Below are 12,960 nucleotides of genomic sequence, written 5' to 3' on the forward strand. Positions count from 1 at the left end.
TTAAAACTAATTGCTTATTTATATTTTATCACCTAGATTTTATAGCACCTTATACCATTTAAGATAGCACAATGTTAATTAAACTTAAGCTTTTAGCCTTCAAAAACCTTATTCATAAATTAACAATCTGTCATAAATCATTAATTTAAAATGCAAAATAACTTAATCATAATATCTGATTAACTGCTATTTGATTGATTTTTTTTTACTTCTTTATGAATTTAAAAATATTTCATAAATTACTTCAAAAAGATCATACTTCAAGGTTATTTTTAAATATATGTGATCTACTTAAACAACTAGATGGTTTTATAGTTATTAATTAGTCTGTTACAAACATAATTGCAGTAGTATTCTGTGGTAACATATTGCAATCTGTAATATTCTTATAAAGTTGTATCAATTAATAGACAAAAAGTACAATTAAAAAATATTGAACTATCTGGGTTGTTATCAATTGTTATAAGAAAATTTCTATACTGGCAATATTTTTAGTTTTTTATCATAATTAAGGTTACCTTAACTAAACTATTACCATATATAATAAAAACTATTGAGAATCCAAAATCTTTAACACTTTAAAAAAAAACTATCTAAAACAACTAAAATTCAGTTAGTTGTATTACAAAATAAAAGCTTATTAGATTTAGTTGTAGGACACGTTAAATCCAGGACACGTTAAATCCAATATGATATAATAAACATTTTACAATATTTCTACACAAAGAGTCAATACAATCTATTATCACAAATTTTATTAAAACCTAAAATTTATTGACTATTTTTTTTACTAAAATGTGCTAAACAATAAAATAATAAAAGCGTATTTAATATATTTTGGTAAGCTAAACATTCTAAAAATTTCAATAACAACAAAACTTGTTTTAACAAAATTCAGTTGAAAACGTCGTAGACTGAAATTTTGAAATCATTAGAGGCACACCCTAACAAAATTTTATTGTTGTGAGTTTTTTCACTAAAATTAACTGCGCTTATAGAATCTTTATGATAATCAAAAACAGCGAGCATGCTGACTTTTTTCGTCCCCCAAATTCTCACTTTGTGATCCCAACCACCAGTGACCACTAATTTATTGTCCGATCGAACTTTCAAGCAGTTCAACCCGTTGTTTATGAGTTTAATTATTTTTGTATGATGAATTTTGTTTGTCAAGTCAACTCGTACTCTGACCATCGAACTCGATACACTTCCACAGAAACACTCTATTGTGTCATTGACTTGATTGGCATCTAAAGTCATCACTGGCTCTTTCTTAAAAACTTCTTCTACGTGATAAACAACCAAATTTTGCACCAGATCCCACACGAGCAAGTCTCCGTTTTCATATCCAACAACCAAGTTATTTTGTAACAACTTAATACACATGACCATTCCTAGTTTTTGATATTTTTCACTTGGTACAAGTCTGGAGACAATTTGCGAGTCCTTGATGTTCCAAATTGTCACAGAGGATTTTGTGCATCCGGGAACGGCAACCAAGTTGGACGCATGCAAAAGTGAAGCTTTACAAAAACCCACGCTCTCGCCAATTCCTAGCTTAACAAAGTTGTTTATGGTATTGTTATCGTAAGCCTTGAGCCAGCCGTTTTTGTCAAGTGTGACAATGTTTCCGTTAGAGCAGCCGATTGAAAGTAAATTGCAGGGTTTATCTGACTGCACACTCTGCTCAACTCTTCTGCTATTTAGGTCCCACAAATCAAACTCTGCCAAGCCACTTCGGTAGGCAGTTAGTAGCTTGTTTTTTGCTGCACCAGTATCAGGGAGAAAACAAAGGTCACTGGTTACAATGTTTTTGTCTTTTAAAATGTATAATGGAGGACAACTCATTTTATATATAACAGGTTCAAAAACTGAAATTTTTGTGAAATTTATTTGAAAAAATAACAAATACTTTAAAATTAAACATTTAATCTTAAAAAAATTAGCACGATTAATAAAACATTTATCTAACTATTTGCCTAGGAAGAAAAACGGAAGGAAAAATACTAATAAAAGCACTTAAGTTTAATAATTCCATTTAAAGTCAATATTCTTCAGAAAGATCAAAGTCAAATGCAAATGATTTATCAGACAAATCCATCCCTAGTATTTTGATCATGACTTTTTCTTCAGCAGACAAGTTTTTTCCCACTGCATATTTGTAAAACACTCCTTTTGGTCTTGTTTTCTTAAACCCTTCATACTGAAGCATCCTTAGGTAAGCTGAAAAAATATTTCATCAATAAACTTAACGGCCTTTGAGCTTATAATAAAAAATATCAAAAATAATTCAACTCATAACATTTTAAGTTAGTAGAAATGGGATAAAATTAAACCTTAACCAGCCTAAAATTTATTTTCAATCTTTTAAATGTTAATATTTAAATTAAGGCAGAGAGATATAATTTATGTTAGTAAAAACCAAAGATGGAAGATTTTAACATAAAAAAAAATTGATAAAAAACGAATTTTAAGGTAGTTTCAAGTAGTGGCACCAGTGCACACTAAAGACCACGAAATTTTTCTTGGGGTGCATGAATTCTGATTTGAAAAACTATCTTAAACTTTAAATCTTGTAAAACCAGGTATTGTGGAGTTTGTGATGAAGAGCAAAAGAACATATTTATAGCTAAACTTGAAAAATACACAAGAAATTATGGAATTTAAGAAACTTTTACTAAATGTTATGGAGTTCATGATGAGAACAAAAAAAAGGTCTCAGGTATATTTAGGCTAATTTAAAAAATCACACTAAATATTATGAGAAAATTTTTGAAAGCAGGGTTGCCAAAGGTTTTTTTGTAAACTTCTCTTAGATTTTAAAATAATAAGTTTTTTGGTTCATTTTAATCATAAAATTAATCTTAAGTTAAAAAAAAAAGTTTTAAATAATGTAACAACATTAAAAAGATACTGTAAGCCTACTTTAATTAATACAAATATTCAAGAATTTTAAAATAGTAAATGCAGAAGAAAAGGTAAGCATGTTTATTTTATATACTTGTACAACAGTACTTTATTTCAAAAGTAATTTAGACAACTTTATCCTTGATTGAAGAAACATAAAAATATACTTTTAAACTTCTATAAAGTAATTTAAATTATAATATAAGAACCCTACTCTTTAACAAATCTTAAAAGTTATAAACTAATAATAATTAGACTGAGTTTATTAAAACCGCAGGTAATAAAAACTTTACACCTTTGGAGAAATTACCTTTTCAAATTCAGTATGCATAAAATCAACAATTAGGTGAGAATTTATATTTTGAGGTAAAAACTTATATCTTTAAAAGTTGTCTTAACAGTATACTAGAGTGCTTTAAAAATGGCGACTTTTGGATTTTCAGCTAGAAATTATTTTATATTTGGCAACTGTCACAAAAACACCATTACATAAACAGTATAATTTAAGCTGATTTTTAGAAACGTTAAGTAGCAGAACCAGTTTTTCTCATAACAACCCTGGTGTAACTGTGTGGGACCTTAAAAATTTTACCTTCAAGTATTTTGCTGGAAATATTTTTACATGTAGAAATTATCAGAAAAAAAAACATTCAGCAGAATTTATGAATTAAAATAAATTATGGAGGCACTCCTTTATTTTTTCAAAAAACCATAAAAATAGCAAAAATGATAAAAACTAAAGAAAATCAAAAAAATGCTTCCATAAAACTTTTTTAATGGTAATTTATTTTGCTCTTTTTTTATTGCACCATTTTGGCATTTTTCTTATACTTTCTATCATAGTAATTTATTATTTTTTGTGACATTATAATTAATACCATAAATAACTATTGATAATAGGGCCAATTTAATTTATACATGGTTGCCACTGATCAAGCTGAGAAAAATTTCCTGACTTTTTCTGACTTCTTACCAAAATTTTCCGGACTTTTCTAAATCAAACTCTTAAATTAAACTTATTCTAAGTTACATAATCTAGCACTCGAAACTATATAAAGCCTTCAATCTAATCTTAATACAGGTTAAAAACAACAGTTTTTTGCTGAATTCTATCATCAAACTTCCAGTACATCACTTGAACCATCTAGGTATGATTGATGTTTGTAATAAACAGCTCTATCAGCAAAATACTTGTATTATTACCTTATAAACACAGCTTGTCTGAAACACAATTTTTTAGCATTTCCTAGCATAAATGTATCTAGATAAACAAACGACATATAAGGAACTTTGACAATTAAAATCTTAAATCAATAAGGAACTTTCACAACTCAAACCTTCAAACAATAACGAACTTTTACAGTTAAAACATTAAAACAATAAAGAACTTAATCAAATACTGTTTTTTTTAAATGTATGTACTAAAATTTATTTTCTCCGTTTTTTTATTAGCACTTCAACCTCTTCATCTAATGAAGATATGGTTTCCTTCATCTGGTCTGCATTCCGTTTCAGTATACACATTAACTTGTTACATAAAATACTAAACTAACTGCTTAGTTATAAATAACTCAATTATTTACTTATACAAAAAACACTTTGATTCTAAAATTATGCTAGATAAACTTTTGTGTATATATCACAGTTTCACTGTGGAAGTGTCCTTGCTACAGATCATCAGTACTAAAAAGCTTACAAAATCTGCTTGTTGAAGTAGGGTACTTGTTCAATATGTTAATAGAAAATTTTTGCAGTTTTATAAAGGATATTTTACTAGTTTATACCAGATGAAGGCATTGGAAATAAAATTAAATATTTTTGTAAATTTCTAGGAAAACTGTAAAAAAAATTTCTGACTTGAAGGACTTTTAATTAATTTATACCATTTGAAGGCTTTGGAAAACAAGGAATTTTGTAAATTTTAACTGACAATATCTGACTTTTTTTTAATTCTATCAAATTTCCTGACTTTTTTTCAAAACCCCCTATTTTTTCCTGACTTTTCCTGACTTTTGTAATTTTTTTAAATTTTTCCTGACTTTTCCTGATTTCCTGACCGAGTGGCGACCCTGTTTATATGGAACATATTTGTTTTAAGTTTTATTTTTCTTTGATTAAATATTTTAGTTTAATATTTTTGCTATATTCTAAATTTCTACATTTATGAGTTAATCTAAGTAAAATTTTAACTGAAAAGAATCATATTAACACAATAGATGCATTAAATTTATTATCAAAAAGTTAAAAATTTTAAACATTGATTAAGTTAAGAGGAAAAAACTATGTTAAATAGCACAACAACATGAAAAATAATGAAAAGCTACTTTAAATTTGTTCTTTAATATAAAAAAATTGATGATGACAAAAAAATTTATCTATGATGGTTTTTTTGTGTCAAATCAAAACTTTACTACTTAAAATGTAAAAATTGTTTTAAATTCAAAGTTTTTTTTTCAAAATTTCTCAAACTCCAGGTTTTTCTAGGATTCCAGGTTTTGTGGCAGCCCTGTATAAGTAAATAAGTTTAAATCCATATTGAGTGAATCACTTTTTGTTACAATTTTTTTGTAGAGTTTTAACTAAGTTAAAAGTTTCATTTTATAGATTTTTAATACTCAAACTATTTTTTGATAAATAGGCGGTCAAAGTTGGAGAGGACAATATATTCCTTACAGAAGGCACAAACTAAAAAGGTGAAAAAATACCATTTTACTAAAAATTTATCTTATCTTATGCTTTTTGAAAAAAATATTTCAAATTTCAGGAAACTTTCCTTTCAATATTTAGATAAATCTCTAGTAAATAAGTTTAAAAAATTATAAATAAAACTTATATGACCTAGATTTTTTATATAAGTATAATCTAAAAATAAATAGTTAATAACACTTAACAATAAAAAACTGTTTAATAATATTGAAAGTATCTAAAATAATAAAATATGTCAAAAAGCAAACGATTCTCTTAATTTAAGTAATAAATATCAAATCAAAAATAGATAGTTAATAATGATTAACATTAAAAAACTCTTTTAAGTCGTAATTAAAAGTATCTAAATTAACAAAATCTGCCAATAAATAAATGATTCTTCTGGTTTTATAAAATTTTTATTTTAAGCATAGCATACAAAAAATGTTCTACCTCAAAGTAGAGGTGACTACTTTAATTTTGAACTTATGGAACAAGGCATTAAACAGTACAATAAATAAAACAACTACCTTTTTCATAATTATCATCTGAAGCTTGTATTTTTGATCTGTAGTCTTTAAATGTAGTGCGCATTGTAGTTCTTTTTTTAACTATAGATGCCTTACTTGATGTTAGGGTTTTGATAACTTTTTGATACTCACGGACTGAAAAAAAAGTAAGTAATTTTGTTTAAACAGTTATTAAACTAAAAAATACAACTAATAACTTACGCTGTTTGTTGTCTTTGGCTTTGTTTACATCTAGACTCAGAATTTTAACTGTTATTTGATCTAAACACCAGAACAAGTGTTTTCTGAGCTCTTCACCTTTTTCATCTAAAATTTTTTTAATGAAAATATTGCTTAATTTTTTGATAATATTTATCCAATCAAATTTAATAATTTAGCTTAAATTAAAAGAATAAAGCATTAAACATGTATTTACTAATCAAAAAAAGTAGCTTATATTTCCAACAAAAAATTACATTTCCTATAAAAATAAATATTAATTATGATTTTAACTGTTAGTACAAAATTGATTTTAATACTAATAAAGTAATAAATTTTAGAATATAAATCTACTAATAAAAGAAATAAAATTATTACTTTCTGAAACAAATATCCTGTTTAACTATAAAAACACCTTCATTCAATCTTTAGTTATAATCTTAAAAAGATATGATTCTTTGAGAGTATACTAAACAAATTTAACATACCTGTTTGGTCCATTTTAAGTAATATGAACTTAAGTAAATAAATCTGAAAGTAATACAATATTTATAACTACTAATACTTTACTTTTTCATAAATTAACATACTTTAACTTGATTTTAACTCCATGCTTGATTACTGCAAAATTTAGTCGTACACATATATTTTTTATGTATAAACTAAGAAAAAATATGCAATCTTAGCTAGTTTAACAATTAATTTCTCTTTACATAAATTTATTTATAAACCTTTTTTAATTAATAAAATAAGTTACTAATTTCCAAAATAACAGTATTGTACTGTGTAGAAATTAAATATTTTTTTAATAAACTGAAAAACATAACTTAATTCACTAATTAATCAAATAGATTAGTGTTTAATCTTTGAGAAACTTAAAATTGAACCTAATGTGCTTAAAAGCGTACATAAACACTATAAAACTATGTAAATATAAAGCTGCTAAAAATAAAATAAAATTAGGAAATAGTTTTATTATTTAGTTAACAGCAGATTTAAAATTATAAGTTAAATGTAAATGAAAACAAAAATATCATTATTTTAACAGTTAACAAATTTATTTAAACTAAAAAGAATAACATGAACTTAATTTATAAAAAAATAGCAACTAAATAAGAGTTCATACCAAGCCTTACAATAAAACATTTAACTCTATTTAGAAAAAAAAGCTAGTTTCAAAGAGGCAGTTGTAATACATCTTTGTACAAATACAATCTTATTTCAAATGAGTCCATAAGTTAAACTTTCAAATTTGCAGAGTTTTAGACAGTTAGAAAAACAGTTTTTTATAACTAAAAAAGCTAAAATAATCATAAGTTTCTTTTAAAAGTTTCAAATCAGACCTATACTGGAATTTTTTTTTTTATTTCTTATATTACTTAATTAGTCAATTAATGTAATAAAAAATAAAAAAAACTAAGACTAAATTAAAATAAAAAAGTAAACAGTAAATTATAAACGCTTTTAAAATTATTTTAATAAAACTTTAAGATATTTTTTTGTTCTGTTTGATTTTTGTTTCTTAATTAAAAGCTATTTTCAGATGCTTTTTTCAAATTATAAGAACTATAACTTGGTTAAAAGTTTTCAATTATTAAATTCAGGGTTACCACTCTTTGAGTCAAAAAATACTGTCCTTAGTCATCCTGATTTTTTCAAATTATAAAAAAAATTATTTAAAAACTCTTCAAAATCAATAAAATTGTTGTTTAACAATAAACATGGTTATAAAACAACAAAATATTGAAACCAAATTTGAGTAAATCTTGTTATGAACTGGAAAAATTGGACTGAAATTCTCAGAAATCCTGAAACTATTCTGAGTCTTATTTAAACAAGCAAAACTATCCCGAGTCAGCCTGAGTATAAAAAATAAATTCAAAGTATCCAGAATTATCATGAGTCATCCTGAGATTTTCTAAAAATTCAAAATATCCTAGCGTCTTGAGTGTGGCAACCCTGTAAAATTTATAGAAGGAAAACTTTTAAAATCTAAGTTTTGGAAACTAAAAACTCTTTTAAAATATATCTCTATGCTACAAAGCTATGAGCTAGTGAGGTAAAAGATAACAAAATATTCCATGCATATTTTAAAGCAATTTTTATAAGAAAATTACAAACTATTTAAGAAAAAAATTATGACAAAACTTTTGAAAGTTTTTTTTTTTAATAAAAATTTAACTGATAAGTTTTAAAACTCTTATGACAATTTGTTTATTGGCTTGACTTAAGGATGACCAATTCTTAAGGCAAATGAAAAAATAAGCCAGAGTGATTAAAACTAGCTTCATTTTACAATTCAAACTTAATTTTTTGTCAAAAGCACAATTTTTCTACAGTTGGTATGCATCCATGTACTTAGTTGTATACCAAAAAACTTTAAGGTAAAGAGTGTGACTAAACATTTGATAAAATTTATTTTTCCAATTTTTAAAAAGTGTAAAAAAGTTTTTTTTTTATTCATGTAAGTAAAAAGATTTTTTAAAATCTTATAATATATTTTTTAATAATAGGGTTGTCAAGTTTTTAAAAAAAATTCTTTCAGGTTTTTGAATTTCTTCCAGGTTTTCAAAAGTACAAGTTTTTGGGTCTATTTTTGGTTTAAAACTAAGTTTTAAGTTAAAACTGTCTTAAATAGTAAAACAACATTGAAAAGATACTGTAAAGCTACTTTAAACTTAATTCTTAATGAAAAATATTAATGTTAAAGATAACAAAAAATATTTATCTATGTTATATATTTTTTGTGTCAAATCAAAATTTCATAACTTTAGATTTAAAATTAGTTTTTTAATTAATTTTTTTGGAATTTCTGGGTTTTCTAGATTTTTTTTTTTAAATTATCAAATTTCAGTTTTTTCCAGTCTCACTTGTTAAACTCCAGGTTTTTCGAGGGTTACAAGTTTTTTCGCAACCTTGTTAATAACAAAGTTAAATTAAATTACTACTGGCACAAATTTTATAATAGTGATTCATTGTGACAGTTTTTTAGGATGCTGAGAACTGCTTCTTTTGGCTTATATATTTACTTTAACTTCAATTTCAGATTACCACTAAGATTACGAATGTAGTAGATGTATCGGGACTGCAACTCTTTAGGTTAGAATCCATCTTGCAGCTGAAATAAAAATCTACAAAATTGGATCAACTTGTAAAAATCATGTAAGGCCTCTAAAGTGCAGTTAGATTTTAATATCTACATGGTGTGCATTTCATGCATACTAGTGTGTAAAAAAATTACTTTAAATTGCACAAAAACTTCAAGATATGAAGAGGTTCATTTTGAAACTTACATAAGAAATTCTGGAGTTCATGATCAAGAACAAGAAAAATAAAGGTCTTTGGCATATTTTGAGTTTGTGGTACACTTATTTTTTATTCAAAATTAGTGTGCACATATTTTTTATTTAAAATTAGTGTGCACATATTTCAGTTGCCTGGAAAACCGCTGATACAGTTGAACAATTATGTATTTATAATAGTCAAAAATAAAAATGTTGTTTTTTTTCTAAAAATTTAATGATTTCGTTTCAAACTTCCAAGATAACCCATTTATGTTTCATAAATATTTTGAGATATTGTGAGATTTAATTTATTTTTTTTGAACAACTTTAATATTCTATAAGTTTTTATTGAAAAAATTGCAACACCATTTTTCTGATATGTTAAAACAAAGAAAAACTCAAAATTTTAATTATTTTATGAGGCCATTAGAGTTAGCTGGTTAGCAGTAGTTAACTTTTTGGTGACTAGAAAATTAATCAAATAATTAAACAATGTTGAATAGAACTAAGTTTCTTTTTTTCATGAGTGGTTTATTTTCTGCTTCAAGAACTTCAGTTTTTTTTTTTGTTGAATAAGGCTTATTATAATGAAGTTATGTTCAAAAACTACCTGAAATATTTCTAAAAATCAAGAGTCTTATGAACCTCACTCATTTTTCTTATGATAGAGCACCAATAATACAGGTTTGCCAGAGGTTTTTGAGAAATTTCTTCCAGGTTTCTTAATTCTTTCCACATTTTCAAAAGTACAAGTTTTTATGTCTATTTTTAGTTTAAAACTAAGTTTAAGGTAAAAAATGTCTTAAATAGTACAACAACATTAAAAAGATACTGTAAACTACTTTAAATATGTTAATTAATAAAAACTTTTCAATTATAATAGATATAATAATGATAGTTTTAAAGTAATTTTTTGTCTCTTATCAAAACTTCACTACAAAACATGTAAAACTTGATTAAATTCCATGTATTTTTTCAAAATTTCTTAAATTTAAGGTTTTTCCAGGTTTTTTTAGCCTAAATTGTCAAACTCTAGGATTCCAGGTTTTTTGGAAACCCTGTGTGATAGAAAAAAAAAAGAAAAGTACAGATATCATAATCTTTAGAAATAAAACTTTTTATAAGGTATTTTAGGCATAACCAAAATACTTGTAATACTAATATATTTCTTATCTTACTTGAACATTTGTTAAATATGATATAGTGTCTACCAGAAAACAAGATAACTTTTTTGAAAGCTGTAATTTTTTTATATAGATTTTTTTTTTTAAACTTATTATTTACTTTAGGTAAGCACGCTTAGGTTCAATATACAGGAATTTCTCAGCTTTATTTTTAATAATTTTCAATTTTAATTCGACTTAATATGAAGCCCTGCTTATGTACTTATATTACTGAATGCAATTTTAGCTGGCACCTTAGGTGACTCTTCAATTGTATATAACAGTGTCATTTCAACAATGCAACTTTTAAACTTTTTTGTATTCTTTTAGTATTATGGTTTATGTATGTTACATATTGCTGTGAACTTAGTTTAAAAATTAACTTGTTTTATTAGGATTTATTTAACTCTAACAATAGTGCCATTTCAACTTAGTGTCATTTAAAATTATACTTTACATTATTGTATAAATTAATTGTTTCTGTTCTTTTCAATAATATAAACATCGGAAAGCTAAAGACAATACTTATGAAGGACAGATAGGACTTCTGTACTTATTTTCAAAAGAAAATTTAAAATCATTAAAGGAAAGTTTAATAACTCCTGTATATTGAACCAAAGCGTGCTCAACAAAGTTAAGCATAACCAGTATTTTTGTAATTATTATTAAAAGTGTAGTTTTGGCAAGTCACTGTTAAAAGTTTTGACTTTTTTGGTAACTTTTGAAATGAAAAATAATAAAAACTAGTACAACATAAACTTACATAACTTCTAAAATATTTGAAGCAAAAAAGAAACAACATCATTTTTAAAAACTCAGTTATATCAAACAATTTATAACACCTTATTTTAAAGTCACCAAATAATTTATTGTGGGTAGCTACTGCTAGACCATCTTTTCATTCAATTGTACACGGTTACAAAAAATTAACAGCTTGACTTGTAGTGCTTTACTAAAATTTACTTTAAATGTATTACTGTGCTATGTATATGCATTGTTTTTATAAGTTATATCAATAATTTTTTTGTAATACTTAAATTTACATGTTTTATAATCAGGGTTGCCACTCAGTTTTAAAAAAACAATTCCAGGTTTTCCAAATTTCTTCCAGGTTTTTAAAAGTACACATTTTTGGGTTTATTTTAAGTTTAAAGTTAAGTTTAAGCTAAGAAACTGTGTTATATAGTATAAAAACATTGAAAAGATACTGTAAAGCTACTTTTAATATACTTAAAAAAAAAATTGATGATGAAATTTTTTTTTATTTATATGATAGATTTTTTGAGTCAAATCAAAATTTAACTACTGAACATATGAAAACTATTAAAATTCCAGATTTTTCCAGATTTTTTTTGCCTAAATTGTCAAATTCTAGGTTTTTCCAGGATTCCAAGCAAAGTGGCAACCCTGTATAATAAATAGAGCTACCTATAGTGTAAAAATGGTTGCCAATTTTTGGAGCATAACAGTTTACTATTTTAAATAAATGTTTACCAAAGGCGTGGGGATCCTAGCTTTGAAAACTCTCTGAGTTGAACTTGCAAGACCAAAACCAATGGCAGGCACATAAACAAAAAATGAGCCATCTGTTTGTTTAATTAAAGAAAAAATATTTCCATAAAGTACTGTATTCCAATTTTACATTTGGCTTAACTTAAATTTACAAAATAGTTCAAGATTCACAACTAAATTTAAATGCTTAAAAACCCTTATCAAAGTAGGGAATAAAGATAGTTACATTAAACTTTTAAATATAGACGGTTCAAATATGCACGAATGGTCAATTTTGCACGAGAGTAAAAAAATAATAGTAATAAAAATGAAAAACCGACTAAAGTTAAGGGTTAAAGGTAACATTTGTAGTAAAAAAAATAAAGTTAAAATTTAGCAAAGTTAAAAAATAAAAACAAAATTTAATATAAAAAATATAAATATATAAGACCGACCAAAAGTTAGGGGCAACAGTGGTAGTAAAAAAGAAGAAAAAATGTAAGACGGAAATTTAGATATCAATTTTATTAAACAACAGCTGTTTTGAAAGACGACAAAGTGCCAGTATCTTCAGTCTTCAACAAAACAAAAAAAGAAAAATAATAAGAAGAAGAAGAAAGAAAAATTATCTACCAAGTGTAAGAGTTAGAGCTTAGAGGTAACAGTGGTACTAAAAAAAGCTAAAAAAATCACCACATGCAA

At 25.1% G+C, this 12,960-nt stretch overlaps 2 protein-coding genes across 2 annotated transcripts; both read right to left on the reverse strand.

Annotated features, from left to right (window-relative positions):
- Positions 1-788: 788 nt before the first annotated feature.
- Positions 789-2,005, reverse strand: LOC145842152 (guanine nucleotide-binding protein subunit beta-like protein 1 homolog). The gene has a single exon (XM_082949548.1). The coding sequence runs from the start codon at positions 1,846-1,848 to the stop codon at positions 895-897; it is 954 nt and encodes a 317-aa protein (XP_082805674.1). The 5' UTR covers positions 1,849-2,005; the 3' UTR covers positions 789-894.
- LOC145842153 (uncharacterized) lies at positions 1,918-6,846 on the reverse strand. Its single transcript, XM_082949549.1, has 4 exons — positions 6,809-6,846; positions 6,324-6,428; positions 6,123-6,257; positions 1,918-2,223 (listed from the first exon to the last, which is right to left on the reverse strand). The coding sequence occupies exons 1-4, from the start codon at positions 6,819-6,821 to the stop codon at positions 2,045-2,047; spliced, it is 432 nt and encodes a 143-aa protein (XP_082805675.1). The 5' UTR covers positions 6,822-6,846; the 3' UTR covers positions 1,918-2,044.
- Positions 6,847-12,960: the final 6,114 nt, after the last annotated feature.

Source organism: Thalia democratica, chromosome 8 (genome assembly GCF_965202585.1).
Source record: "Thalia democratica chromosome 8, ktThaDemo2.hap1.1, whole genome shotgun sequence".
Taxonomy (NCBI): domain Eukaryota; kingdom Metazoa; phylum Chordata; class Thaliacea; order Salpida; family Salpidae; genus Thalia; species Thalia democratica.

Bases quoted from the DNA above. Each gene is read 5' to 3' on its own strand.
- LOC145842153 (XM_082949549.1), bottom strand. The intron at 6,258-6,323 runs GTAAGTTATTAG...CTTTTTTTTCAG, and splicing joins AGCCAAAGACAACAAACAGC to TCCGTGAGTATCAAAAAGTT. The intron at 2,224-6,122 runs GTAGTTGTTTTA...ATATTTTTTCAG, and splicing joins AGATGATAATTATGAAAAAG to CTTACCTAAGGATGCTTCAG.
- LOC145842152 (XM_082949548.1), bottom strand. From the start codon at position 1,848: ATGAGTTGTCCTCCATTATACATTTTAAAAGACAAAAACATTGTAACC.